The sequence below is a fragment of the Sphaerodactylus townsendi genome, linkage group LG07 (assembly GCF_021028975.2).
Source record: "Sphaerodactylus townsendi isolate TG3544 linkage group LG07, MPM_Stown_v2.3, whole genome shotgun sequence".
In the NCBI taxonomy this organism is placed as follows: Eukaryota; Metazoa; Chordata; class Lepidosauria; order Squamata; family Sphaerodactylidae; genus Sphaerodactylus; species Sphaerodactylus townsendi.
Window position 1 is genome coordinate 70,098,473 of NC_059431.1, and position 26,443 is coordinate 70,124,915.

Here is a 26,443-nt window from a genome sequence, read left to right on the forward strand (position 1 = left end):
ACTGCTGTTTACACTGAAGACTGAGATAAACATCTACCAAAAAGTCTACAAGATCTACAAAGCCACATAATGTTATTTAGACTTCCAAAAAGGTGAGGGAATTGCACATTTGCATTGGGTTTTACCTTCCAAGCAAACCATAAAGGAGGTAGGCAAGGTGGTGACAAACAGAAAGAGATTTCCATGGTGCTTCTTGATAGGCAATGAATAATTTCATACAAGTCAATGGGAAGGACGAGAAGGAAAACTAGAATTTCATTTTATGTGTGCTGGTGTTATTGTTGTATTCTGCCAAAAGTTTTATTATTTGGTGACAAGGTTTTAATTAAAAAAAAAAGACTGCAGGGCTATGATATCTTCATAGAATTACAGGAAACTGAAATTTGAGTGGATTTCTTCTAATATAAGCACATTAATGTTTGCTTAACTACATTTACTTTATATTTAAATAGAATTACTTGTCAATCGTACGTTTCTATTATATTTGGAGGAATTATGTGTTAGATGTGGTTCCATGATTGTTTTTCCAGATGGTTTTCTTTTACATGCAGAACAGCTGCTGGATGGTTTCAAATCCAGTAGAGTACCAGGAAGTAACTGTTTAACACTTTTCTTGCTGGATGCTTGTCAGCTAAAAATGGCCTCTACAACTGCTCTTCCAAGCAGTAGGAAAAAAATTAATCTTTTTTCTTTGGAGAAAAAAGCAGCTTAGTCACAGATGGTAGGAGAGAAATTGTACTTTCACTGTAAAGTGTTCTGGGCTGAAGACTGCTTCTTAAATTTTTTTGATCATTTTATTTGAATGACCCTGAAAAAAACAAATACTGTGACAGACTGTATACATTGATGGCTGAATGGAAGTCAATAATATCAGAAGGAATTAATTAATGCATGTATGCATTGTATTATTTTAAGGTTTGTACAGTTTTGGATGCTTTTTATTTAATTGTTATATTAAATTTATTACAAGCACTGAAAAGAAGTTGGTAATCTAATCAGCATGAAATTCAAACACAATTTAAGCTAAAGAGAGCACCTATAAATAGGGTATAATTTTGCAGAATGTCAAAAGAACTTTTAAGGACAACGTTCTTAAAAGTTCTATCTGGTCTCCATCCAAATAGAACCAGGGGGAATACATTGAAAATGCTGGGGGAGAAGAATTAGGACTAATAAAAGGAAACACTTCTTCACACAATGTGTGATTGGTGTTTGGAATATGCTGCCACAGGAGGTGGTGATGGCCACTAACCGGGATAGCTTTAAAAGGGGCTTGGGCAGATTTATGATGGACAAGTTGATCTATGGCTACCAATCTTGATCCTCCTTGATCTGAGATTGCAAATGCTTTAGCAGACCAGGTGCTTGGGAGGCTATTGCTTTCACATCCTGCATGGGCCACTGGTGGGCCACTGTGAGTAGCAGAGTGCTGGACTAGATGGACTCTGGTCTGATCCAGCAGGCTCTTTCTTATGTTTTTAAGGGCTTTATATCTTGCAACTAAGGTAGCCTGGCTTGTGGGGGGTGAGGGGTACTCTCTCATTTCATTCCATGTTGGTTTTACTGTACAGGATAATTAAAGTACTTTTCCATCCTATCTCTACTATGATTCCAGGCAGGCTTTAAACAAACAAACAATGTCTGTGTAGCTAACACCATGCTGTAGCACAACATGCCAATTATCCAAAGGTTATCTCTCTCCACAGTCATCCCTGCAGCATCTCTTAATAGCTAAGCTGCCACTGTGCAAAATATCATTAACAATCTGACAGAACACAAGAGGCACGAGCCTCTTTTCACTATAAGCAGGCAAATGGTATATAATAATCGCAAATGCAAATGAAAATCTCAACAAATCAGAGCAGGCATTATGGAGTGCCACATTCTAACACATTAATAAAGACAATTATGTTGACATCAGTAGCTGCCACATTTTTTTCCACCATCTATGGCAAAACCGGAGAGGTACAGACCAGACAAATGAACAGCTGATAGAACAGTCAGCAGCATATTATGTAATTAAATAGCACAATGCAGGAACTTACTGTCTGTCCTGATTTTTTTTAAATAGTAGAACTAGTTGTTGTTGACCAAAACCCACATTGTTAAAATGGCAGTTCCTCCACATGAGCAGAGCCTGTCTATGTCTGGCACTGGGTTGCAAGAGGGGAACTCAGGCTGGCACCTGAGCTTGTACTGCCATCATGCAATACCATTAGCTATTGGGGAATTAAGACTTTTGGGCAGCCTGTCAAGGTTCCCTATTACACTGTCAGCTGGGAATGCTTCACTGCCACAGTTCACTACAGCCATCAGTAAACTGCTACTTTCAGTGAAGGAAAGGAGTTGTCATGTCCAGTCATATACAGGGCTGACCATAATCCCACTCCTGGCAGGAGGTGGGTACAGTGCTGTGTGTGTGTGTGGGGGGGGGGGAATGGCACCTGGGTCAAAATGATGCCTGGCCCCACCAACCACGCCCCACACAGCACCCGCTTCCCCGCACAGCACTCGCTCCCCCACTTACCTTAGTATTTTAGATGTCCTAGCAATTTATGAGTTTGCTGCTAAGAGTGTGCTGCTACCTTAGAAAAAGCAGCCTGGTGGGACCTACACTTCCCAGGAGACCTTGCGAGTCCAAACTCCTGCAGCGAGTCCAAACTCCTTTGGGGCTCACAAGGTCTCCTGGGAAGTGTAGTTCCCACCAGGCTGCTTTTTCTAAGGTAGCAGCACACTCTTAGCAGCAAACTCAAACTAAGGTAAGTGGGGGGGTGCACAGGAGGAAGTGGGAGGGGGGAAGGGGTGTGGAGGCGATTTTCTGCCCCCACGTGACCCCAACGGCGTGCGCCCAGAGCACAGCGTCCCCAGCCCCATTGCAGCTCCATTTATGGGTGTGTATGATAGTTTGTGTTTCCTCTCCCACCTTGAATTGAGTTCTGGGAACCCACAGCCTGTTATTTTTGTTAGACACCTGGGGTTATTTCTTATGTTGGTTAGGATGAATGCAATAAGAAGAAGCCAGCCACATTCCTTTCCAGCTGAGAGGGAACAGTCATTTTTTTTCTGGGAAAGGGGGTATGGCTTGGGGTAGGGAGGCAAATCCTTTTTCCTGTTTGAAAGGCGGTTTTGGCGGAGTTTCCCAATTCTGTCAATAAACATCTGATGCTATATCTTTCCCTGAACTGCTTTTTCTAAAAAAAAATTTTTTGCTCACACGGAAGTGCTTTTCTTGAACAAACCAGGGGTCATGACAGGAGTTTTGCTTGTTATAAGACTCATTGGGTCAAGCAAAACTCCTGAGATTACCCCTGTTCTATTCAAGAAAAGCACTTCCGTGTGAGCAAAAGTTCGATGACTATTTCATAATCAAACCCATCATTTTTCTTGTGATGATTTGAGGACTCCAGTTTCACGATCGGCACTTTTGCTTCAGGTAGGCTCTATGCCTTTGGAGTTTTCACCACAGAGGGTACTCTGAACTAGTCCAACAATTGGAATCAGATAGCAGTGACCTTGCTATCTACAGGGTTACTCCCAGGCTATAGTCTTCATTGTTACTCATACTTCTATTCAGACGCCCTCAACTATTGACCTGGTTGCCGCCTTTGTTACTCACAGACAAGGTTTCCCCACCCACCCTGGACACTCCAACAGATATATACTCCACTTGCTTTCCCACATCAGATCCTCTGAAGATGCCAGCCACAGATGCAGGTGAAACGTCAGGAGAGAATGCTGCTAGAACACGGCCATACAGCCCGGAAACCACACAGCACCCACTCCTAGTATTCTTTTCAAACCCCCAGTGTCTCGGCATTCTATTGCTGATGCAATCACCCCTGTTTCTTTGTATCTCCGCCTGAATCTTAACATCACAACTTCTAAGTGGAATTGTCAACACTGATCCAATCCCCCTGCTTGTCATACCTCTGCCTCAACATTACATCACTAATTTGATTTGACAATGAGAAAAAAATTCCTTCTGAAAATAGAAAAGGAGGTGGAAAAATGGCTTTAAGGGAGGTTGGGCAATTACGTGGAGTGTGAATAAGGGCCATATGTTTGGTGGGGCAGAGAAATAAAGATAGTTTCAATATATTTGCATGCTCAAAAGAAGCTGGCTCAGAAATTGATCAAAAATGTGGTTTAAGTATTCAGGAAAATATGAAGGAAAAATGTTTCTGGAAACAAATGGAGGCAACAACCTGTGGAATTAAAAGGATAAAAAACCTGGCAGCATTTGTCATCAAGATGCATTGTAAATGACTCATACAGAAAAGGCCTATTATTCATAAATTGTAATTGTGTCATGGAATACTCAAAGCTTTACGTATCAAGGAAAAATCAGTTAATTATCTGCTTTCAGGAAAACTTGTCTGCTATTGTTGAGCTTTACCAGGCTTCTCTAAAACAAACTGAAAACTACTGCCTTGCTTCCAGGATTTTAGCAGACTGCAGATTCACTGGAATCTGATAAATCTGCAGCACTCTAGTTGCCTTTGATTGGTAACTGAGAGAAATAGGATGCTGGACAGGATGGATTATTGATCTGATCCAACTGGATCCTTCTTATGCTCATATGTTAACTATCTTCTCAGTTATTGTTTCACCATACAGCAAACTTCAAGAAGGACTCATAAAATCCACAAGCTGAAGAGACTATGGATGGAAACTGTTGAAACTTTGCAGATGTAAACCGATTGATGACGACTTTTCTGTAGCAAAATCACACAGTTGTACACTAGCCACTCATCTCTACCCCATTTTCAATCCTTTGATGTGATATTATTTCTTATATTGTAATGATGAACCCAGCTAAAGTTCCAGAGGATAATATGTGACAGAAATCTGCTTCAGATGTCTGCTAATTGCTAGGCTTGGATCACTGAAGGAAAAAACAGTCCATACAACCCATAATAAAAAGTGTTCTTTGCAGTTTTAATTAAAACAGCTGTGTGAAAACAAATACTATCCTTGTGTGTAACTTCCTTTGCCTTGCCTCTAACCATATGCAACAACTCACTTCTGATTCAACAGTCTCACTCAAACAATGGTGCTGCTCAAAATATGTTCTGTCCTATTATAGAGTCACTCACTAAAAAAAGAATGAGCTAGCAAATATGGTTATACACCATAACCACAATGCCATATGAACATGACCTTTCATGTACAAGTGATCAAAACCAACTATCCACATAAGGCACTACAATAACCACAGGGACTTGCCTCATTAAAGAAGCAACAATAAAAAATAGCAATAAACAATCAGTTTAAATAGAAGCTTTTTAACTTTGGTTGAATTCTTTGTAAATTTTACAAATTGGCCTATAAGTAATAACTTAATTTCTGCTCTACCCTGAGTTCATAATCCAACCAAATGCATGAGGAATCAAATTATGTTATTACAGGAAAGTAGACATTGCGAGACTGGAAAAAGCAGCAAATACTAGTAGCCCATTATAAGTAGGAACTATAAGTAGGAACTATAAGTAGGAACCACTGCTGGTGGTTCCTGGCCCCTCAATGATGTGGCTGGCCTCCACACGGGCCAGGACCTTTATGGCCCTGGCCCCGGCCTGGTGGAACACTCTCCCTCCAGCTGTCAGACCCCTCGCTTGGGACCTTTGCAGTGAGTTCCATGCTTGGGGCCTGTAAGACTGAGATTGTTCCTACTGAGACGCTTTGGAGTGTCCAGTATAAAGCTGAGGTACGCCCCCTCCCCCTCCCCCCTCCTGTTGCTTTGCTCCTTGGGCTTTTTTGCTCTCCTATTTTATAATTCTATTTGTATATTTATTGTTATTTTTAAGAAGAGTCTGGCCGCTCCTCTCTCCTTTTTGGGGCGGTTCTTAAAGAATTGGGTTATGTGGGACATGCCATGTCATGCATTATTGTTTATTTTACTTTGTTTTTGTCCGCTGCTTAAATGGTTTTAATGGTTTTAATGGATTTTAGTGTATTTGGTCACCATTGTGACCCTTGTTATATATTGTGTATATAATGTTGTACACCGCTCAGAGCCCCCCGGGGATTGGGCGGTTTATAAATTCAATTAATTAATTAATTAATTAATTGTCATCTCTAACCAAACTTTTACTCAAGATATAGTCTCTCTTAAACTTGGGATCAGATATTGTTGCTGTATATTTTATGCCAGCTTCATAAAATCAAACATGATAAGATCAAGCTAAACCTGTTTAGGGAGGGACCATGTCTCAGCAGTAAAGCAAATGCAGAAGCTACCACATTTAGTCCCTGGTACCTTCAGTTAAAGGTTCTTGGGAAGCAGGTGTTGGGAAGGACCTTTCTCTGCCTGAGACTCCAGACAGCAACTGCCAGACAGAGTAGATGATAAGGAACTTGGTGGAATGATGGTCTGACTCAGGGTCTTAAGAACCAGAAACAATAAAAGTGGTCAACTGGAGCCCTTCAGGAAACCCATAATCAAAGAAGGAAGGTCTACCTCTGCTTTTTCCCCTCTGGTATTCAGAGGAGCATTGTTATTGAGCATATAAGTTTCAGTTAGCCATCTTTGCTAGGAGCCATCAATATCCTCCATGAATTTATCCAGACCCTTGCTAAAAAAATCTAACTGTGAAATCCAAAGGGATGGGGCCTGAAGTCACATTGGAAGCAGCAAGAGCCCAACACCAATGTCTATACCCATTGTGCTGGGCAAAGGGACACAGAGTGGCATAGAATCACGTACTTAGGCCTTAGGTCACCACATGGCTGTACAGCAGCCAAACCTGGAAGCTGGCCCCTGCCGTTGTGGCTCTCAACCACAAATAGCTGTGTTGGTGTCATGGGCAGAATATTTTGGGACGTTCCTATAGGCAGAGCTGATGTTAGCTGGCTCCCAATGTACTTTCAAGTTGGGAATGCTCCCTCCCAGTGGCGCAGACGTACACCACCAACAAAAGTCACTCTATGCTTTCCTGGTGGAGTAAAGGTTTTCTCCTTCTCATCCAGGCTTACACCACTGATTGCTGCAGCTCTACCTCCCCACCCCCGGACTAAGCTGTTCACTATCTTGTTGTCATAAGTTCCATTTGTACATTGGAATTTTTTTGACAAAAGTACCTCCTGCATCTACAGCTCATCAGGACACAACACTTTTTTAGCACACAGTGTTTAACTTACAGAATATATTACCAAAAGTTAGATAATCGGTAGTCAAGAACCTCTTTCTCAACCTTTCTCAGGTTGTCAGCCTGCCACATAGCTTTTAGGCATCAGAAGAACAACCCAATAAGAAAAACTAACAACAGCTATCTAGTTTTTGTATTCAAGATACTGGTAAACTACAACCAAATTGTGTTCAGCAAACTATCTGAGACAGGGGTGAGTCAGCTACTGTCCAGAAATTCACAAGCAATTTCTCAGAGTCTACCCTTGATATCTTAAACTCATTGCTCTCAATGATTCCATTCTTGTAGATTCATAACAGAATTTTTTTCTATTGTAAAAATGTCACGAATATTTGCAACAAAATGGCAGATCAAAGCCACTGATATTAAAAGAAACAGATTGCTTACCCTGTAATAATCTGTGCTGTACACGTCTCTTGACATTCCAAAATCTCCAATTTTTACCAACAAGTTTTCACCAACTAGACAATTTCGAGTGGCAAGGTCACGGTGCACAAAGTGTTGTGATGCCAAGTAAACCATACCAGCTGCAATTTGCTGGGCAATATGCAACATCTGTGACTGGGTCAGCTCAGTTAGACGATTACCTTCAGCCATCAGAACAGCATCAGGTCCATGAGCCCTGCATAGGACATATGAAAAATACAAGCTGATCACGCTATTCATTTCTGAAAGATTAGAGACAACTTCAGGAGAACTGAAAGAGAAAGAGAGAAACAGGGATTTAGGGAGAAATCCTATGCAGTATCTTTAAATAGCTCAATATACCAAACAAGTCCTATGCCAGCAGATTCTCAGGGTACACTGATGTATTTCAAAGGTATGTTAATGTCTCTGGAAAGACTCCATTGGTGCTGCACTAGTGTGCCCCACTACCAGCATAAAATTGGGTAGCATAAGGAGCATATGGGGACAGGGAGAATGGGGCTTAGTCATTATCCTAAGCCTTTCCAGTGATAACCCTGGCATCATTGTAAAAAATCTCTCAGAGGTCATGGCTAAATCTGCTGTCAAATACAGCCCTCCAAACCAATATTAAAACTTCTGCCAGTACACCTATAACTTAGATGACAAGGCATGCAGGACAGGACTCTGGATTTATGCAAGGCACACTTTCAGCATCCCTTAGTGATTGCAACTCTAAATAAAGGACACTTGAAACAAAAAGGGTAGAGGCTAGGGTGGACTCCATTCGCAGTCCATTGCCAATCATTTGTTCAGCCACAACACACCAGCATCTGCAGAGAGGTGTGTTTCTAACTATCCTGCTATGGGGTTGCCAACACTCTTAATCTAGCCTGGTTACAGCACCATTGCAAACTGTGTGTCACTTGTCTGATCACCACTGTGTTGGAAGTAACACTGTCGAGTGCACAAAGGAACTGAGAAGAAAACCCAGCAAGGATGGGTAAGTGTTTAGATAGATAGAGCTGTAAAATTAGAGACCTTTCCATCCTTATGTATCACCTCTTGTCCATCCTTAGACTGATAATCTCAGGTCTAATCTCCTCCTTCTTGGAAATCTTTTTTTCCTTCTTTCCCTAGCTTGAGAGGTAGCTGAAGGCCATCCCTGTGTCTCAGCACTCCTATCTAAAATGTAGTTTCATAATAAAGATCTAACTTTATCTTTAATCAATAAGTCTGCTGCTTCTCTGAGTAATTAGCAAATGGCCATCACTGGGTTATGGGCTGGACTTGGCTATACTGATTAAATGAAAGTATGCCCTGAGGCTTAGGAGAGTTAGTGAATAAAGAGAAAGGAATGGTTGTTGTGGGTTTTCCAGGCTGTGTGGCCATGGTCTGGTAGATCTTATTCCTAATGTTTCGCCTGCATCTGTGGCTGGCACCTTTAGAGGTGTATCACAGAGAGAAGTTTGTTACACACTGTGTCCAGAGAAAGGAGTTAAGATAGCCAACTCCCTTGGAGATTGGTATTGAAGCATTAACAGATTTGAATTATGGTACCTGGTGTGTCAAGATTGAAATATTTTTACAAGAAGAGAAGTTATACAGCATGATCTCATTGGACAGAAACACACAAGAGGGCCTTCAAGTATTGTGGGATGAGAAAAATGCCCAGGTCAGAGATATTATAATTTCAATTGTCTCTAATTATTTGCTTATGAAAATAGCAGATCTCATAACTGCCAAGCAAGTATGGGTTGAATTAGAAAAGGTGCTGGGAAAGAAGACATCAAGAACAATAATATTCCTCCAGTAATAGTTATCTACTATATGCATGCTTGATGCGGGAGCTCTAAAGAAACATTTAAACCAAATGCATAGCCTGGTTGGCCACTTAAAATAGCAGGAAAACAGATTGTTGATGAGGATGTGATACTGTTATTATTGATTTCACTTCACAAGAGCGGCCATGAATCACTGCACCCGCCATTGCTGCCTGGGAAGGGCAAAGGAGAGAGTCCTCCATCCTCTGCCCTGAGAAGGGCGGAAGTCAGGCTGGCAGCCATGCCCATTAAGAGCAAAGATGTAGCGATGCCACCAGTGCCATGATGTCATCGAAGAGGGACGGCCAGGGCCTATAAAAGGCTGGCCTGGCCTTTGTCCCTCTTCCACATGAAAAAAGCAGCTGGCAAGTCCACCCATCTCTCCCCCGTTTTTTGCGATGTTGGTAATGCATGTGTTCTCTGTCACAGTCATCCTGGTGAAGTGTGCATGGGAACTGATCTGATGGTGCAGGGGGGGGGAGATAAAATCAAACACATGGGAGGGGTCAAATCAAACACATGGGACCTTGACAATGGTTGTACAACCCTTTTAAGTGGAGATAAAAATTTATTTGACACTTTGGATAAAAGTAAAAGAGAAATTTTGTATGAAACAGATGATCACCCTGTAGAAGGAGCAATAGTGGGGCAAGTTACCATCAAGTGTTTGTAATCAGGAGGATTTTTCATAGAGATTACAATTACAATCTGTTTTTTTGTACCAGTACTTACCATAGAAACAACTTGATATAAATGAATGCTTTAACAGACAAGGGAATTATTATATTGTTTGTCAAAAAATGCCTTATAAAGGAAGGGCAGAATTGACTGCATAGGACACAAGAAAAGAGAATTTTGTTCAGAGATAGGCAGTGCATAAATGTATGCAACCACAGGCACAGTGCATAAATTTATGGCATAGACACTATGCCCATAGAAATGCTAATGTGTCACTTCTTCAAAGCCAGAATTTAACTAAGAATGTGTAAGTTGTTACATGCCCCCAGGAGCAGGAACGTGCATTAAAACAAAGTGTGTGAGATCATGTTTTTCAAAACTCCCAAGCAAAAGCTGTATCATTTGGAATTATTATACAGTGATGTCTGTAGACATTTTAAAATGCAAACACCATCTGGGAACAAATATTTGCTAACCTTTATAAATTATTTTTCAAGATATACTGTGACTTACTTCATTAGACAGAAAAGCCAAGTACCAAACAAATTTGCACAATATAAATAACAGATTTCAGAGAATGCCAGTTGCAATGCACACTGACAATAGAAGAGAATATATAAGAAATCAGATGAAGATTTTTTTTGAATGGGAAATACAGCATAATCTAACTGTTCATGTTAGTCCAGAAATGGAGTAGCTGAGAGCAAAAATTGTTCCCTAGCTGAGATTGCTAGATGCACACTGCACTGCATGAAGCAAAACAGCAAGCAAAATATTGGTGAAAAGCTGTTAATACAGCAACTTACCTGCAAAACAGACTACCTACAAAAGGTGCAAGGAGCACACCATATGAATAGTAGTTTGGACATAAATCTAGCATGAGTAAATTGAGAGTGCTTGGATCAAAAACATATGGTTACATCCGAAAGGAAAAACACTCTAAGATGGATTTCAGAACTGAAAACATGATTTTTGTAGGCTATGCACTTGGATGCAATGGATACAGAATCCTCAATCCAGAAACAAATGTAATAAAATGTGTAACATAGTCTTCACTGACAAAAGGGAGAAAGAACATTCCAGTGAATCTGTTTTAACACAGCAAAATCAAGCACAGCAGCTGGATGAGGTCTATGGACAGGACACTTGAAGCACCTGCAGAACAGACCACCATGGACAGAGCACATAGGAAGTGACTACAGAGCCTGTCGAGTCAGAAGGGGATGCAAAATCATGTGTCAGATGCTCAGCAAGATCAGAAGAGTACCACCTTTGCGTTTCACTTATCATGTAAAGGCAGCAGTTGTTCCAGAGTCCTCCACATGGGAAGACTTTGAAAGAATGCCTGCAAAGAAGCAGAAAGGTGGAGAAAAATCTGCAGAAGAAGAAATTGATGCAGTAATTCCAAAAAGGCAATAGGGTGCAAATGGATCTTTAAATCCAAGCATAGTGCAGAAAAGGAAGCACAAAGATACAAAGAAGGACTAGTAGCTAAAGGCTATTCTCACTCTCAGTGAGACAACTTTTAAGCATTGCAGCGGCAAGAAAGATGCAAGTGATGCATATAGATGTAAAGAGTACCTTTCTACATGGCAAAATAAAGGAAGAATTCTACCTACAACAGCCACCAGGATTTGAGAATATAAAGGTAATTAGCTTATGTGCAAACTGTGAAAAAGCATCTATAAACTAAAACAAACTGCTAAATGCTGGAATGAAAAACTTCATCAAATTTTTACCAAGATTCCTGTTGAACAAGGCAAAGCAGAATCTTGCCTGTACTCAAAATACAGAGACAACAAATGGACTTACATTTTGACATATGAGGATGATCTGATTCTATGCTATGAAAGCAAAGAGGACCGCAAAACAGTTCAACATTTGAATCAAGAAGTGGAAGTGGAACAACTTGGAAATGTCTACTGTTATTTTAGAATACAAATAAAAAGGGAAGAAGATGGGAGCTGTCTTCTTAACCAAAGCAGAAAATCTTGGAATTTCTGGACTGTATGAATATGAAAGATGCTAAACCAGTCAGAACTCATATGGGAACTCATTACTTGAATAAGGAAGGAAGCAGTGAACTTCTACCTGATAGCATGTGCTACAGAGAAGCAATTGAGAAATGGCTGCTTACAGACACACTGACACATGCTGACCCAGCAGCAGCTATAGGGATGTTATGCAGGAAGACTGGGTCACTGAACACAAGCAACTGGAATTCAGTCAAGAGAGTGGCCAGATATCTATATAGAACTACTAATCTGAAATTAAAGTTAACAACAAGCAAGAATCCAGGGTTGATTGGATTCATGGATGCAGACTGGGCGGGTAATACAAAATTTTGGAAGTCAACAGTGGACACCTGTTCTTTTATGGAGATGGAGCAATCAGTTGGAGCAGCAGAATGCAAAAAAGTGTTGCTTTATCATCAAATGAAGCCACACATGCACCTGAGGCATGCAAACAACTTGAATGAATACTGCAACCGAGGCAGAACTTTGGGACAGATGTTAAATTCTAGATCTAAATTCATGCATGTAAAGCATCATCTTGTGAGAAGCATGTGTGAAGATTGGCTTGTGATTTGCAGCAATGTCATACAGAAGAAATGATTGCAGATACATTCACCAAGACTTTACCTGCAGACAGGTTTGAAAGTCTGCATAAGATGAACCTGGTGGACTTTGAAAAGGGGTGTTGGAAGTAACAATGTCTAGCATGCAAAGGAACTGAGAAGAAGACCTAGCAGGCAATGGGCAAGTGGTCACCTAAACTGGATTGTAAGATTAGACCCTTCCAACCTTTTGTGTCACCTCTTGTCTTTACTTTGGCTGATAATCTCAGGTCTAATTTCCTCCTCTTTCTTGGGAGCCTCTTCCCTAGCTAGCGAGGTAGCAGAAGGCTATCCCTGTCTCTCAGCTTTCCTATCTGCAAAGTGTTTCCCTAATAAACATTTAACTATCTTTACTCACTGAGTCTACCACTTCTCTGTGTGGTGTAGTGGTTAAGAGCAGGTGGGCTCCTCTGGAGAACCGGGTATGATTCCCCACTTCTCCATATGAGTGATGGAGCCTTATTTGGTGAACCAGATCTGTTTCCTCACCCTGCTGGGTGACCTTGGGCTAGTCATAGTTCTTTGGAACTCTCTCAGCCCTACCTAGCTCACAAGGTGTGTGTTGTGGGGAGAGGAAGGGAAAGGACTTACAAAAGTAAATCCCATTGAGTCTCCAAACTCAATCCAAACTCCTCTTCTTCTAACTAGTAATCTGCCGGCGCACTATTGTTCCTCTCATTGGCATGCGGTGATATAACAGCTCCACCTGTGATCCTGCAGCTTTCAAAGGCCAGGAGACCTTCCTGGAATATGAGAACTGGCATCACCATTAATTTGTCTTGTTTTTGGTATTCCTGACACTGTTCAATAAATGTGTTGATTATCTCATAGATGACTTTCTGGTTGTGGTAGACAAGGAGTGATTTTAACCCCCTAGCCTTCAGAAAAAACAAATTAGAATATTTCAGTCCTTGTGTGACTCTTCCATAGCTTTTATCACTCTGGCTTAGATTGATTAAAAGAGATATGTCAGAGCCTGGCTGAATTTTCTGCAGCACTCTTCAAGAGATTGAACTCATCCTTAGAAGCAAAGAAACTGATTTTTTCTCTCTCAAATACTGACTCACCTGTTTTGAACAGAGGGTTGCCTTTTGCCTTTGCAGTCAAGAAGATATGGGCAAAAGTTGCATTTGAAGAGTGAAATGTTTTAACATAAGTGCTTTTTAGAACTGATTATGTCATTTGTGATTATGTTCTTTGTGAATGATTGAAATAGCATTTGGCTATGTACAGTAAATGCTGTCACTCATTTATTATCAGATAGTAAGCTTGTGCCAGGGTCCACTGTGGCTGAAATGCCTTTAAGAATGAGCAATGCTCTGTCATTCTAGTCATGCTTCTGCACTGCTTTCCTTTCCAACCCCCCCCCCCCCCATTTTTTATCCATAAACAGTGGGCCATGTGAGATAAACCATCTTACTCTGCCTTACTGGACAGGTAGGAAAACATAGGTTAGCGTAAGATGTGATGCTGTTGCAACCGTCACCACATTTGTAGGTAGTCTGTTAAATCACGAATCTCTGCCAAAAATACATAAGAATTATTTCCATCTAAATTTTAAAATTAACATTTCTTTTTTGCCTATGTTCAGGTTATGTGTACAGAACTGCCATGTTTACTCCGCTGCCTTGGCATTGCTGCTGTTCCCCTCACCCAAAATGCTGCACATTGGAAAGCTTCTGACCTTCAGTTCCTTTCCTGAAATTTGACATGGTGCTGCAGAAAGCAAACACCAAAGGACACTTGTGAGACAGCTGAAATGGAGAGAGCTTATTTTTGATTAGTGGCCTCGGGGGCATTGCAGAGTAAGAAATCAGTGTTCTGCGGAGTCCCTACTAAAAGCAGTTCTTCATTTGTTGAGCAGCCTGTTTTAATGTGGTAATTCTGAGTTCTAAATACACCCCCACAACCTTCCCCCCACGTCAATGTAACCAAAATAAGGACTCTGCTGTCTTGGGTTATGTAAGAGGCAGAACCAGATAAATAAAAAGAATTCCTCCAGCGCTGTTGAATGACTACAGTGATTATTAATCTTTAATGCATGTGTTTAATTGTTGAAGACTTTAACTTTCCCCTACATCATATCTAACATATCTATTCACAAGCAGCTTTAAATATCACTGCTGTCTTTTTAAGGTTGCAGAACACTTTGGCTTGAGATTAAAACTCCTTGAACACAGTGGGGATGCACTTTTGAAAAAGCATGCATCACAGTGCAGGCATTCTCCCCATGAAAATGAATGCATGCCCTTTTGGCATTCTGTCATTAGCATAGCCCAGCTGCCTAAGGACCGCTACATAAAATTTAAGCAGCCTTGCTTCTCTGTGAGAGACCCTTGCAAGATGAAGCAGTTAGTAGCCAAAAGACCCTAGTAATATAGTTATTGATCGTATTCATGCCCTGCCACTCTGTGCTCCAGTGGCTCCTGGCAATACTTCAAACATAATATATAAAGCAACATGCACTAGAGGACCTGCACTCAAATAGACAAAAGTACATCATCAAAATCCACAGATCACAATAAGAATCACATTCATAGTAATAAGCTGATGGTAATTATCACTAAAAAGCAATTTGACCACAGTTAGGTCTATAAGCAACACCAATAGAAAACCAGACAAATACAACAGTTTTTACAAGGCAAAATGAGAAAACCCTTTCTGGTCCTGCAACAAAAAGATATCTGGAACTACTTTGGTAGAAAAAGAAAGACAGCAGCTAGCCCAAAGCCACTTTGCTTAAAACTCTAATATGGCAGATTTGAAAGAAAGTAGTGATTCTCTCCAGTATTTGGCTATCTGGGATGCAAAATATCCTTCTAAATTCAACTAAACCACAGTTGCTTCAGTATGTCCTGGAGATACTTGTTCATAGATGATCCAACAAGCTAGATCCAGACACTGATTACATCCTGAGAATGTGTCCTATGTGGATGAAACGTTTTCACTTGGATGTATCCACATGATCTTTCACTGCGGTGGTAATGGCAGCTAAAAAGCAATCCAAAACTTAAACAAGCATCTGCTTCCTAAGGGCTTAAATTGCTCCTCTTGTACATTGGAAATGTCTCTCAGTCCCAGATTATCAAAATCTTGGAAGCCCATTTAGCCCCAGCCTGACTACTAAACCTTTATTTGCTTGTTTGTTTGTTTGTTAGATTGTTAGATTTGGGAATTGCCCACCCCTGAAGGGTGTACAGCAAATGCAAATACAACAGTACATAATAACTTCAAAATTCATAATTCAATTCTATAAAAACACAGCAGCAATCCATAGTCAATATAAAATGGTGGTGATCTGAAGGTCGGGAGGGGGCGTTGTGCCAAAGGCGTTATAGCACTCAGCATGGGGGCGTCCTGGGGAGGGAATCTGTGGCCGGCCTCCCCAAAAACCCGGTGGAACAGTATGGTTTTACATGCCCTGCGGAATTCACCGAGGTCCCGCAGGGCCTGCACATCAGATGGAAGTGTGTTCCACCAGGCAGGGGCCAGGGCCATAAAAGCCCTGGCCCGGGTGGAGGCCAGCCGCATCATAGAGGGGACGGGAATCGTCAATAAATTGGCCTCTGCCGACCGCAGAGGCCTACCTGGGACAAACACTGGATAACTGATCAAACCACAATTAAGACTTCATAGCGCAATCCTATACAGAGTTACAGAGTTACACCAGCCTAAATTTACTGGAATTATGTGGGCTTCAACTGGAGTAATTCAGTACAGCACTACACTGTTGCTCTGAATCAGTGAGAATATGAAATATGCTACTGTTTTAAAAAGACAGTTGAGATTGTCCAGATTTTGGGGAAGCTATCATATTCTTTGAGGCACAATTGCCATGCATTCTAGTATCTAATATTTCTCAATAAGCCTTTTTACAAAACAATTTCATATGTAATGTCTACTCCAACCTCTACATCGGAGCTTATTTACAGGGAATATAAGCAGTATGCATGTAGATTTTGCATGCACAACCAGTACCTTGCAAAAATAGGGGTAAAAAAAGTTTGTGTGGATACAAACAGAGGTGGATTCAGTTGGTTCAGATTGGTTCGCTAGAACCAGTAGCTAAATTGATAGCTAATTTGCTGAACTGGCCGTGGCTGGCTGGGGGTTCCTTCCCACAGAGGCTGCCCAGCTGGCTGGGAGGCGAGGATCCTCTGCACGGGGAAGAAGCCTCTGCCAGTTCTCAGCCAAGGGCTGGTGACTGGGCTTCTTTCCTGCCCTCAGAGGCCACCTGGCTGGCTGGGAGGCGAGGATCCTCACCTCGTCCCCCTGCCAGCCAGGCAGCCTCTGTGCGATGAGGAAGCCCCAGCCAGCTCCCAGTCAAGGGACTTGGTCTTCAGGCTACCAGATGCGAGCCCTGGGTGTGTGTGTGTGTGTGTGTGTGTGTGTGTGTGTGTGTGTGTGTGTGTGTGTGGATGGGGTTTCCTTCCCCAAGTAGGTTGCCCAGGCCTTCAAGCCACTACCCTAGCCCAAGAAGGCCACAGCGGTGTGCTGGGAGGCCTGGGCAACCTCCAGCAGGCCGCGTGCCAGGACTGCAGGCTGGGGTCCTGCTGGAGGTTTCCTAGGTCTCCCGGCTGCACCGCTGTGACCTTCTCGGGTTAGGGCAGAGGTCAAGAGGCCTGGGCAACCTCCAATAGGACTCCAGCCCAGGCGTGCAGCTCCTTTGTGCCAAGCTGCCGCCGCCTTCCCTCGCCTCCCCCTGGCCCAACATGTTTTGAAAAGGGGGGTGCAGCAGCCAGATAAGTGGGCGGGGGGAGGGGAATGTAGTGGGGGGGCACACAGCAGGAGCCCCTGAACCAGTTGTTAAAAAATTAGAATCCCACCACTAGATACAAATAATAGCTATGAGCAGTATGCAAACATTTGGAATCGTAGAGTTGGAAGAAACCACAAGGGCCATCCAGAAACAGACAACCAAAGACCCTGTTAAGAAGACCCAATGAACACATGGCTCTCTCCTCATAGCATCAATCTCATGTTGTATTTTATACACCTTGAGAGCAATGCTAAACAGGTCTAAAATTGCAGCTTTTAATCTGTAAGTTTTCCACGGCTTTTAAACTGTCAATCAACTTTCTCAATTTATTTCACTTATTTAAAATATTTTTATTCTACTTTAGAAACAACCACCCCATATATTACAGTACAATGAAATGCCTTTCCTTTATTGTTAAGCTCTGCATTCTCGCTGTTATGTATAGTAAGCAGACCTATTTTGTGAACTTACCTGAGGAATTTGTTGAGGTCCCCATGCTTCATGTATTCAAAGACCATGATGAGAGGATCCCCCTCCACACATACTCCATAGAACTTCACAATGTGTTCATGCTGTAAGTTAGTTAGTAGTTCTGCTTCTCGGTGGAAGTCTTTGCGGGCATTATCGCTAGCATCTTTTAATGTCTACAAAAAAGGAAGAAACAGTGAAATGAAACAAAATGAAAGGTAATATGCATTTTCAGAACTTGTACCTTTTTGTCTCATGAACAAAATCATACAATTAGATACACTATATCGATTTTTTTTGTGTTTTTATCTGTTATACTTCCTAGTACGTGTTATAATTCCGAGTATCATTCTCCCCACACCCTTTCCCTCTTAAGTGCTGCTGAACAGTTTTACTGTTGGGAAGAAAAAGATCTCTTCTTGAAACACTGAATAACATTCCCCCCAAATTGCTGTTCTTGTTGGCATACAAGCCCATGGCAAGGCAGAGCAACCAGTTTCTGAAATGTGCCCCACCAGTCACTTCTCTATTGGTGAAATGAACAGTTCAGACTAAGATGGGTGCCAAATCTTAATTCCGCACTTTGATACTAATGGGGAGACTCTTCTCTCCACATGCGTCTCTACCCTATTCGCTAATCAAGTTCGTTCCACCCCACTCCCTAATCAAGTTTGCTGCATAGTAGTGAACAACACAATCTGGACAACAAAAACCACAGTCTTGGGAAAGCCACACCTGTCTCTGATTCATTTGAGCCAATTTCCAAAATTTTGTTCTTTCCTGAGAACAGAACTATGCTTTGCCCAGGAAGATTACCTCTCTTGGCATCACCAGAAGGTCAAATTTTCCTATATCTCATTCTCCCAAATGATGGCCCCTTGCCCTTTGAACCTGAGTTGCCCTTGGCTTGGTTCCATTGTGCCCAATGTAATCCCTCTCTCTGCATCCAATGCTTCCTCAGACCTTCTTCTCCTGAAACTGGTGAATATCACCAGCCCAGCAATGATCTGTACTATTCCAAACCTATTTTTTCACCTCTGTCTAAATACTAGGCTCCTTGAAATGCTCTCTCTCTCTCTCTCTCTCTCTGTTTTGCAAAACTGTGTGTGTACTTTTTATTATCTTTGCTCTTTTATAAAATAGTCAAACATCACTTAAATTCTGGTTTACTGCACATTTCTGAATGGCAAAAACACCTTATAAACTGGTGGAGAACCCAAAGACTGGTCCCTCACATTGCTAATTCCCTTACCAAAAGGGAACAGACCCCACTAATTTGGGTAACTAATGCATTCACTCACATGGTTACCCTTTCTCCTCCAAGAGAGCTCTGCATTTTAGCAATCTTGTAGTTCAATGGCTGCCCCAGTATCAAAGTGTGAAAGCCCCACGTGTTATGAAACTGAATAAATTTGTAAGGAGAAAGCTGTTTGGGTACCATATCTGTATGCCAGAGAGAGTTCCATTTGGACAGTAAAAGGGACCTCATGTCTTTTTCAACACTGAAACACCCTCCCCCCTAATAAAATGTCCTTTGGAGAAGATATCGGGGGTGAGTGAGCTGCTCTATTGTTCAAGGGGGAGGGAATGCAAACCTAAGTTCTGATACATTTAGTCTGGAAAGATGGCAAAATGAATACATGCTTTTGATTTCTGAGAACCAGATTATTTATGTGATGGAGCTGTTGCTGTAGTAACAAAATGATGACCTGTCAAACAGCCAAATGCATAATGTCTCCAAATACAGATGGGTTATTGATGTTGGCCACTACATTATGGCCTCTAAATCATCTTTGCAAAATCCCCTAATAGATTTTGTCCTGGATTTAGAAACTCACTTTGCCAAAATGCTACTTACTCCCATTATGCAAGATTTTGTTTGATAACTTTTTTACAGGCAGGACACTATCTTTGTGTCTTCCTGATGATACTGTCACTTTGACACTAGACAAAATAAATCTGTTACTTCAATATAGTTGTTATGGAGTTCTGTTTGGCTACCCAGCCCTTTTCCTAAAAATCTTACTTTTTACCTTCAGGTAAGTACTATACACATATAGTTCTTTGGACACTTAACACTAAGAAAAACTCTCCCTTAGACAGTATAAATCATAAAAGGATTTCGTTCTCCATGATGAAGCTCCAATTCAGCCTATAAAACTCCCCTTCTCTCAGAAACGTCACTGATTCATATCTGAGTGGGGTTCTCCTCAGAGAAAAAAAATAACCAAGCCACCAGTGTGATTGATCAGTGTTACTGTGTTATGTTTAACTCTGGTACATATTCTGCTCTTCCTGGACCTTAATTCAGAGAAGCACAGCCCACTCTGAACTGGCCCTCTGCTTCCAGAGAACCAAGCTGATTCAGAGCTACAGTTCACTCTGGCTCTCAAAACAGAACTCTTTCTTCTCTTTCAGAACTCCTGGTTCTCAGGCTTTATAATGCTGTGTACTTCTCAGAGCCAATCCCATGGAGTTCTAAATTAATTCTTTGGCCTTGGAACATTCCACTGACTGATAAGCCTAAGTGCTTGCATACATTACATCTTGGCTTCTTGTGCTTCCCTTTTTTACTTTCCTAAGCTGAGCCCATGTATTATTCCAGACTGCTCCCAGTTCCTAGAATCCTCCTCCCCCTTCATTTGACTGCTTCCTTCTCCAATTTTCAATCCTTCCACAAGAGCAGCTTCTTGAAACCACCTAAACCAAAATGGTCCTAAAGGTAATAGGGATATCTTGCAATGAAGACAAACTCACACCTTTATGCTCAGAATTATCATCTCCATTGAAAGCTGTTGCTATGAAGTCTACAATGTAGCCTTTAGCCTGCACTCTGTTCACAATATTCCAACCAGGACAAAAAAAATAATCAATGTGGGTTCTCAGAATTCTTCAGCTCTGGCCTGAACAAAGAAACAGAGAGGTGGTAGAACACCCGAAGGGCTGCACAGGCATTCAAAAGTGTGTACATGTACAGAGGGGAAGTACTGGCTCTATTCCCACCATTCATAGCTTCAGCCAAACATCTGCACATGTATAATTGTATGCACATAGGCTCTTTTGCATGCCTGGGAAAGCTGCACAGATCCTGTCCATGTACACTTGCCTAGGCTCTCTGCTGTTCAGTTAGAAGTGTGGATATGGCTTGGGGGGGGGGTAGTGATTAGAATCAGAGGCGACAGTCCTTTTCCCCTCTATACACACTGTATAAATGCTCTTCATGTTTAGCAAAAGAAACGAAGGAGAGTTTGGATATGAACCCTGCCTTTCTCTCCTTTAAGGAGCCTCATTGTGGCTTACAAACACCTACCTTTTGTAAGGGTCTGTTACTCCAGTCAATAATTGAAACTCAGGAATGGTTCAAGAGCTTTATTGAACTGTGCCAGGACCTTACCTGCAGAAAGCCAGAGCTGGCACTCAAGCTTTTGCAGCAGGTATATATCTTCAAACATTGCCCATTCAGGTGTCCCCCCCCCCTCCCACCGGTTCCCACTATACCCTGCATAAGAAAAGGATAGTGTGAAGACGGTATTGTTATGTGTTTGCACAAGGCCAGTGTTAGAACTCACTCCCTTCTCCAGAAAATTGGGGGATGGGGGGAGGTTTCCATATTTCACTAGTTACAAGCAAAGCCATAGAAAACAGAAAGGGCCCTCAGGTCACAGATATCAGCAAGTACAAGTCCGACCTTGGCTCCAGCCCTTTGATGTCAGGTCCAGGAGAGATCCAGGCCTGACACCTTTCTCCTGTTCACAACAGACACCTTGTAAGGTAGGTAGGGCTGAGAGAGTTCTGAAGAACTGTGACTACTTCAAGATCACCCAGGAGGCTTCATACTTATGAGTGAGAAAATAAATCCAGTTCACCAGGTAAGAGTTCACCACTCATGTAGAGTGGGGAATCAAACCTGGTTCTCCAGATTAGAATCCACCACTCCAAACCACTACACCATGCTAACTCTGCAAGGCTGGATGTTGTGCTTTTGTTGCACTATAGCAATTATTTGCCATCAGATTGCCTTTTCCAAAGAGGATACCAAATATACTCGCCTATAAGTCGAGTTTTTCAGCCCTTTTTTAGGCTGAAAAATGCCCCCCTCGACTTATACGTGAGTCAGTGGCAGAGCTGCCAGGGGGCCGGGGGAGTGTGCCATGCACCAGGCGCACAGCTTTGGGTCACGTGGGGGCAGAAAATTCCCCCGATCCCTGACCCCTCCCCCGCCGCCCCTTCCCCACACTTACTTTACCAAACAGAGCAGGCTTCAGAAAAAAGCCTGCCTGTGTTCCCTTCCAGGCTGCAAACGACCTGGTGGGAACTACATTTCCCAGGAGACTCTTCTCCAGCCTGCTCAATTTGCTAAAGAAAGTGGGGGGGGCGCCGCGGGGGGGTACCAATCAGGGAAGCCCCTCTGCCCCAGGGAGAAGGAGACTGCCTTCTCCCTGAGGCAGAGGTGGAATGGCGGAGGCACCCTGCTCTGTGCTACTGGCTCTCGTGCTGCGGGAGAGCAGGAAACCCCCTCTGCCCCAGGGAGAAGGCGGCTGCCTTCTGGTGGCCTTCTGCCTTCTGGCAGCGGCGTCCTGCTCTGTGCCACCGGGTCTCGCTCCGCTGAGCAGGGAACCCACTCTGCCCCAGGGGGTCCCCTCCAAACAAGCTCCCTCCAAACATAATGAAAGTAAAAATAAATTTGATTCAACATTTCCCCCCTCAAACACATCTTTCTCTGCATGCGTAGGTATATGGTGTGTCTCTTTTTATATACTATCTGGTTTATTTGGGGGACAGATGCGATGACCTTTAAAACCAATAACTATGTGAATATTTGCCTACCCTTCTCCAGAAAACATTTTGAGTTTTAGTCTTCCCATAGTGCAGGGGTCTGCAACCTGCGGCTCTCCAGATGTTCATGGACTACAATTCCCATCAGCCCCTGCCAGCATGGCCAATTGGCCATGCTGATGGGATTTATAGTCCATGGACATCTGGAGAGCCGCAGGTTGCAGACCCCTGGCCTATAACCTGATCAGACTATACTAGACAATTTTTCAACGTTTCTTTAAAAAAACTATTAGTCTTGGGGCTTAAGGACATGTTACAAAGTCCTCAGATCATGCTAATTTCCATGATGAGGAACTGGAATTAGATGTAAGTTGCAAGTTCCCAACTGGGAACTCAGTGTGTGTGTGTGTGTGTGTGTGTGTGTGTGTGTGTGTGTGTGTGTGGACAGTTCATATCAGGACTATGGTAATGGGAAGAGTGTGCTTAAATCTTTCTTGATTCCATTTTCTCAACCTCAAATGTCTGTAGAGGGGGCAATTTCAGTCATAAAAAATGGTATGGGCCCCATTAACCATGGGCCTAATCTTCCCCTGGTCCCCTGGGAGTCTGGGAACTGTACTCCTATAAGAGATTTGAAATGAACATCTGATTGAAAGCCTTTGTGGTGACCCAGACATTTCAAGCATTTTGTAACATGTAGTTAGACCCTTAGGTTTTGCTGCGTCTCCAGAAATGAGGATCTCCAGACTTGTAAAACAGAAAGAAATGGCCTAATCTAACACTGTGCATGTTTGTCCCTTGCTGGATATTGAACCATGCACATAGGGGTGGGTAGCGTGGTGGCCAAGTTTGCGGATGATACCAAATTATGTAGGGTGGTGAGAACCACAAAGGATTGTGAAGAGCTCCAAGCGGACCTTGATAAATTAGATGAGTGGGCTCAGAAATGGCAAATGCAGTTCAATGTAGCAAAATGTAAAGTGATGCACATAGGGGCAAAAAATCCAAACTTCACATACACGCTACAGGGGTCAGTGCTATCAGTCACAGACCAGGAAAGGGATTTAGGCGTCTTAGTTGATAGTTCCATGGGAATGTCAACTCAATGCATGGCAGCTGTGAAAAAGGCAAACTCTATGCTGGGGATCATTAGAAAAGGAATTGATAATAAAACTGCAAAGATTGTCATGCCCTTATATAAAGCAGTGGTGCGACCGCACTTGGAGTACTGTGTCCAGTTTGGGGGTGGGTGGTGTTTGGAATATGCTGCCACAGGAGGTGGTGATGGCCACTAACCTGGATAGCTTTAAAAGGGGCTTGGACAGATTTATGGAGGAGAAGTCGATTTATGGCTACCAATCTTGATCCTCTTTGATCTGAGATTGCAAATGCCTTAACAGACCAGGTGTGGGGGGGGGGGGTGGGGGGGGGGGGGGGGGGGGGGGGGGGGGGGTGGGGGGGGGGGGCGGGTTTGGGGGGGGGGGGGGTGGGGGGGGGGGGGGGGTTGGGGGGGAGGGGGTGTGGGGGGGGGGGGGGTGGGGGGGGGGGGGGGTGGTGGGGGGGAGGGGCGTTTGGGGGGGGGGGGGGGGGGGGGGGGGGGGGGTGGGGGGGGGGGGGGGTGGGGGGGGGGGGGGGTGGAGGGGGGGGGGGGGGGGGTGGGGGGAGGGTGGGTGGTGGGCGGGGGGGGGGGGGGGGGGGGGGGGGGGGGGGGGGGGGGGGGGGGGGGGGGGTGGGGGGGGGGGGGGAGAGGGGGGGGAGGGGGGGGGGGGGGGGGGGGGGTGGGCAGGGGGGGGGGGGGGGGGGGTGGAATCCATCCATCCATCCATCCATCCATCCATCCATCCATCCATCCATCCATCCATCCATCCATCCATCCATCCATCCATCCATCCATCCATCCATCCATCGTCAGGAATAAGAAATTAATTGAGGATAATGAAGCACTGCAGCAGCACCTCCAGTCCTGACCTATGTGCATTAATGGAAGCTCTGAACAGTACAAATGTGATTTTTTGAAAATCCTGTTTATGTAGAGAGATCTCTGTTTGTGTACACTTGCACAATGGATGGGTGTAGGTAAATGGCAGAGTTCATCACTGTGATGCCACTCTGCTTGCTACACATGTTTTATGTCACACAAACTGAACATGTTAAGAGACTAATACCTTGCAATTTATGACTGTACTAGAAATAAAACCTGTTGTGTAAAAAAATACAATGGCTCTTAGAAAACTGCTGTCGGTCATTTCTGTCATTGTTCACGAAACATTAAAATTCAACGTGCTGAAGCGTTTGCAGGATGCTGATGCTCCTAAGGCAAGAGATGTGGACTCTTTCCACATGTGCACCTACACAGTTCTTAAAAAGTGAGTTGTTCCCAATATGCCTTGCCTTAATTATAAATGGCAGCAGTTGGTGGGCCTTGTCCATTTACATTATACATCATCCCAACCTACACTTTTTGCTTACACACCTGCGCAGCTCTTTGAAAAGTGAATCGTCGCCAATATGCCTTGCCTTTTATATAGGTAGAAATGTGTGCCTGTGTGTATGGAAGCACTGCAATTAAATAGCTGTATCCTAAAGAAAAATCTGTACTACAATTTTATGCTGACAGTCACACTGTCTCAATAAGAGTCCTTCCTAGGCATTGCAGGTCTGTAACAAGAACTAGGAATTTCTTAGTACTCTCGTTCAACTCCATGATTTTGGCCATAAAGTGGGGGAGGGGAATCATGACATTTAGTCAACATATATAAATATATTTATATAGATATCTGCACTGTGGAGAGACTGCAACAAATCCCTTCAAAAATGTGATGAAATGAAAGCAACTGTAATGTTTTGTAATGGCTACCTTTTTCAGCAATTATAAATGAAAATAAAATAAAATGGGATCATGGATTAGATTTGAAATGCTGGGCAGGGAACCTTCATTTCTGATGGGATTGAGGTAATCAATTATCCCGAAACGTCTCTTCTCTTTAGAGCTGACTGAGTCGTATAGAAAATGATTCTGAACACTGCTGTTTCAAAAAATAGATTGTAAAAAGAGGGAAAGCCTGAAAAACAGACCATGTTTTTTTTCTTTTGTCTCTTCTGTTTTTTATTTCTTTAACCAGTGCTCTCCTTTATTGCATTGCACAGAAAAGGAAGGAGGGGGGAATCAAATACCCGAGAAGACAAACTATGTCCTCCCCTTTTAATTAAACCCAAGCTACTTTCTGGCTCTCATCACTTGCTCCTCTTAAATTAAACTGCCACTTACTCTGTCTGCTTCATGCAACAACTGGGATAAAGAAGATATTTCATTCTAGCAAATATGATTTACACTCTTGCTCTGTGGTACAAAGAAGAAGGGGGAGAGGACTAAGACAAGACAAGCTATATTGTCAAAAGAACGTGTGCCAAATAAACTGGCTACTTCCTTTTAAACATTTTCTTTTATACACAGGGGTTTTTTCCTTGAGGAGGGGTTTTTCTCTCTCTCTCTGCCCTTTTGTCTGTCAATGCTGGAGACTGTAGGAGAGGCATTAGGGAAGGCCATGGTGATGATCAGCTGCATCTCTGCTTGCCTTTGTTTGCCTTCATGTGAAATTCACTTGCATAGATGGCGTGAAAATGCCAGGTAGGTAGCCATTTTAGTCTATAGCAGGAAAACAATAATTGAGTCTAGTAGTCCTTTAAAGACCAGCAACATTTTCCATGATGTACATTTTTGAGAGCCAGAGTTCACTTTGTTATAGGCAGTTTTGCAGCTCACAAAGTG

At 42.9% G+C, this 26,443-nt stretch overlaps 1 protein-coding gene across 1 annotated transcript in view; it reads right to left on the minus strand.

The window, feature by feature from the left end:
* The window catches only part of NTRK2 (neurotrophic receptor tyrosine kinase 2), a 215,377-nt gene that overhangs the window by 15,885 nt on the left and 173,049 nt on the right, over positions 1–26,443 (minus strand). Inside the window, exons 14-16 of the mRNA XM_048504371.1 lie at positions 19,208–19,341; positions 17,902–18,074; positions 7,536–7,770 (exon numbers count right to left, since the gene is read on the minus strand). Of these exons, the coding sequence (XP_048360328.1) occupies positions 7,536–7,770; positions 17,902–18,074; positions 19,208–19,341 (542 nt within the window). The remainder of the gene's footprint in view (positions 1–7,535; positions 7,771–17,901; positions 18,075–19,207; positions 19,342–26,443) is intronic.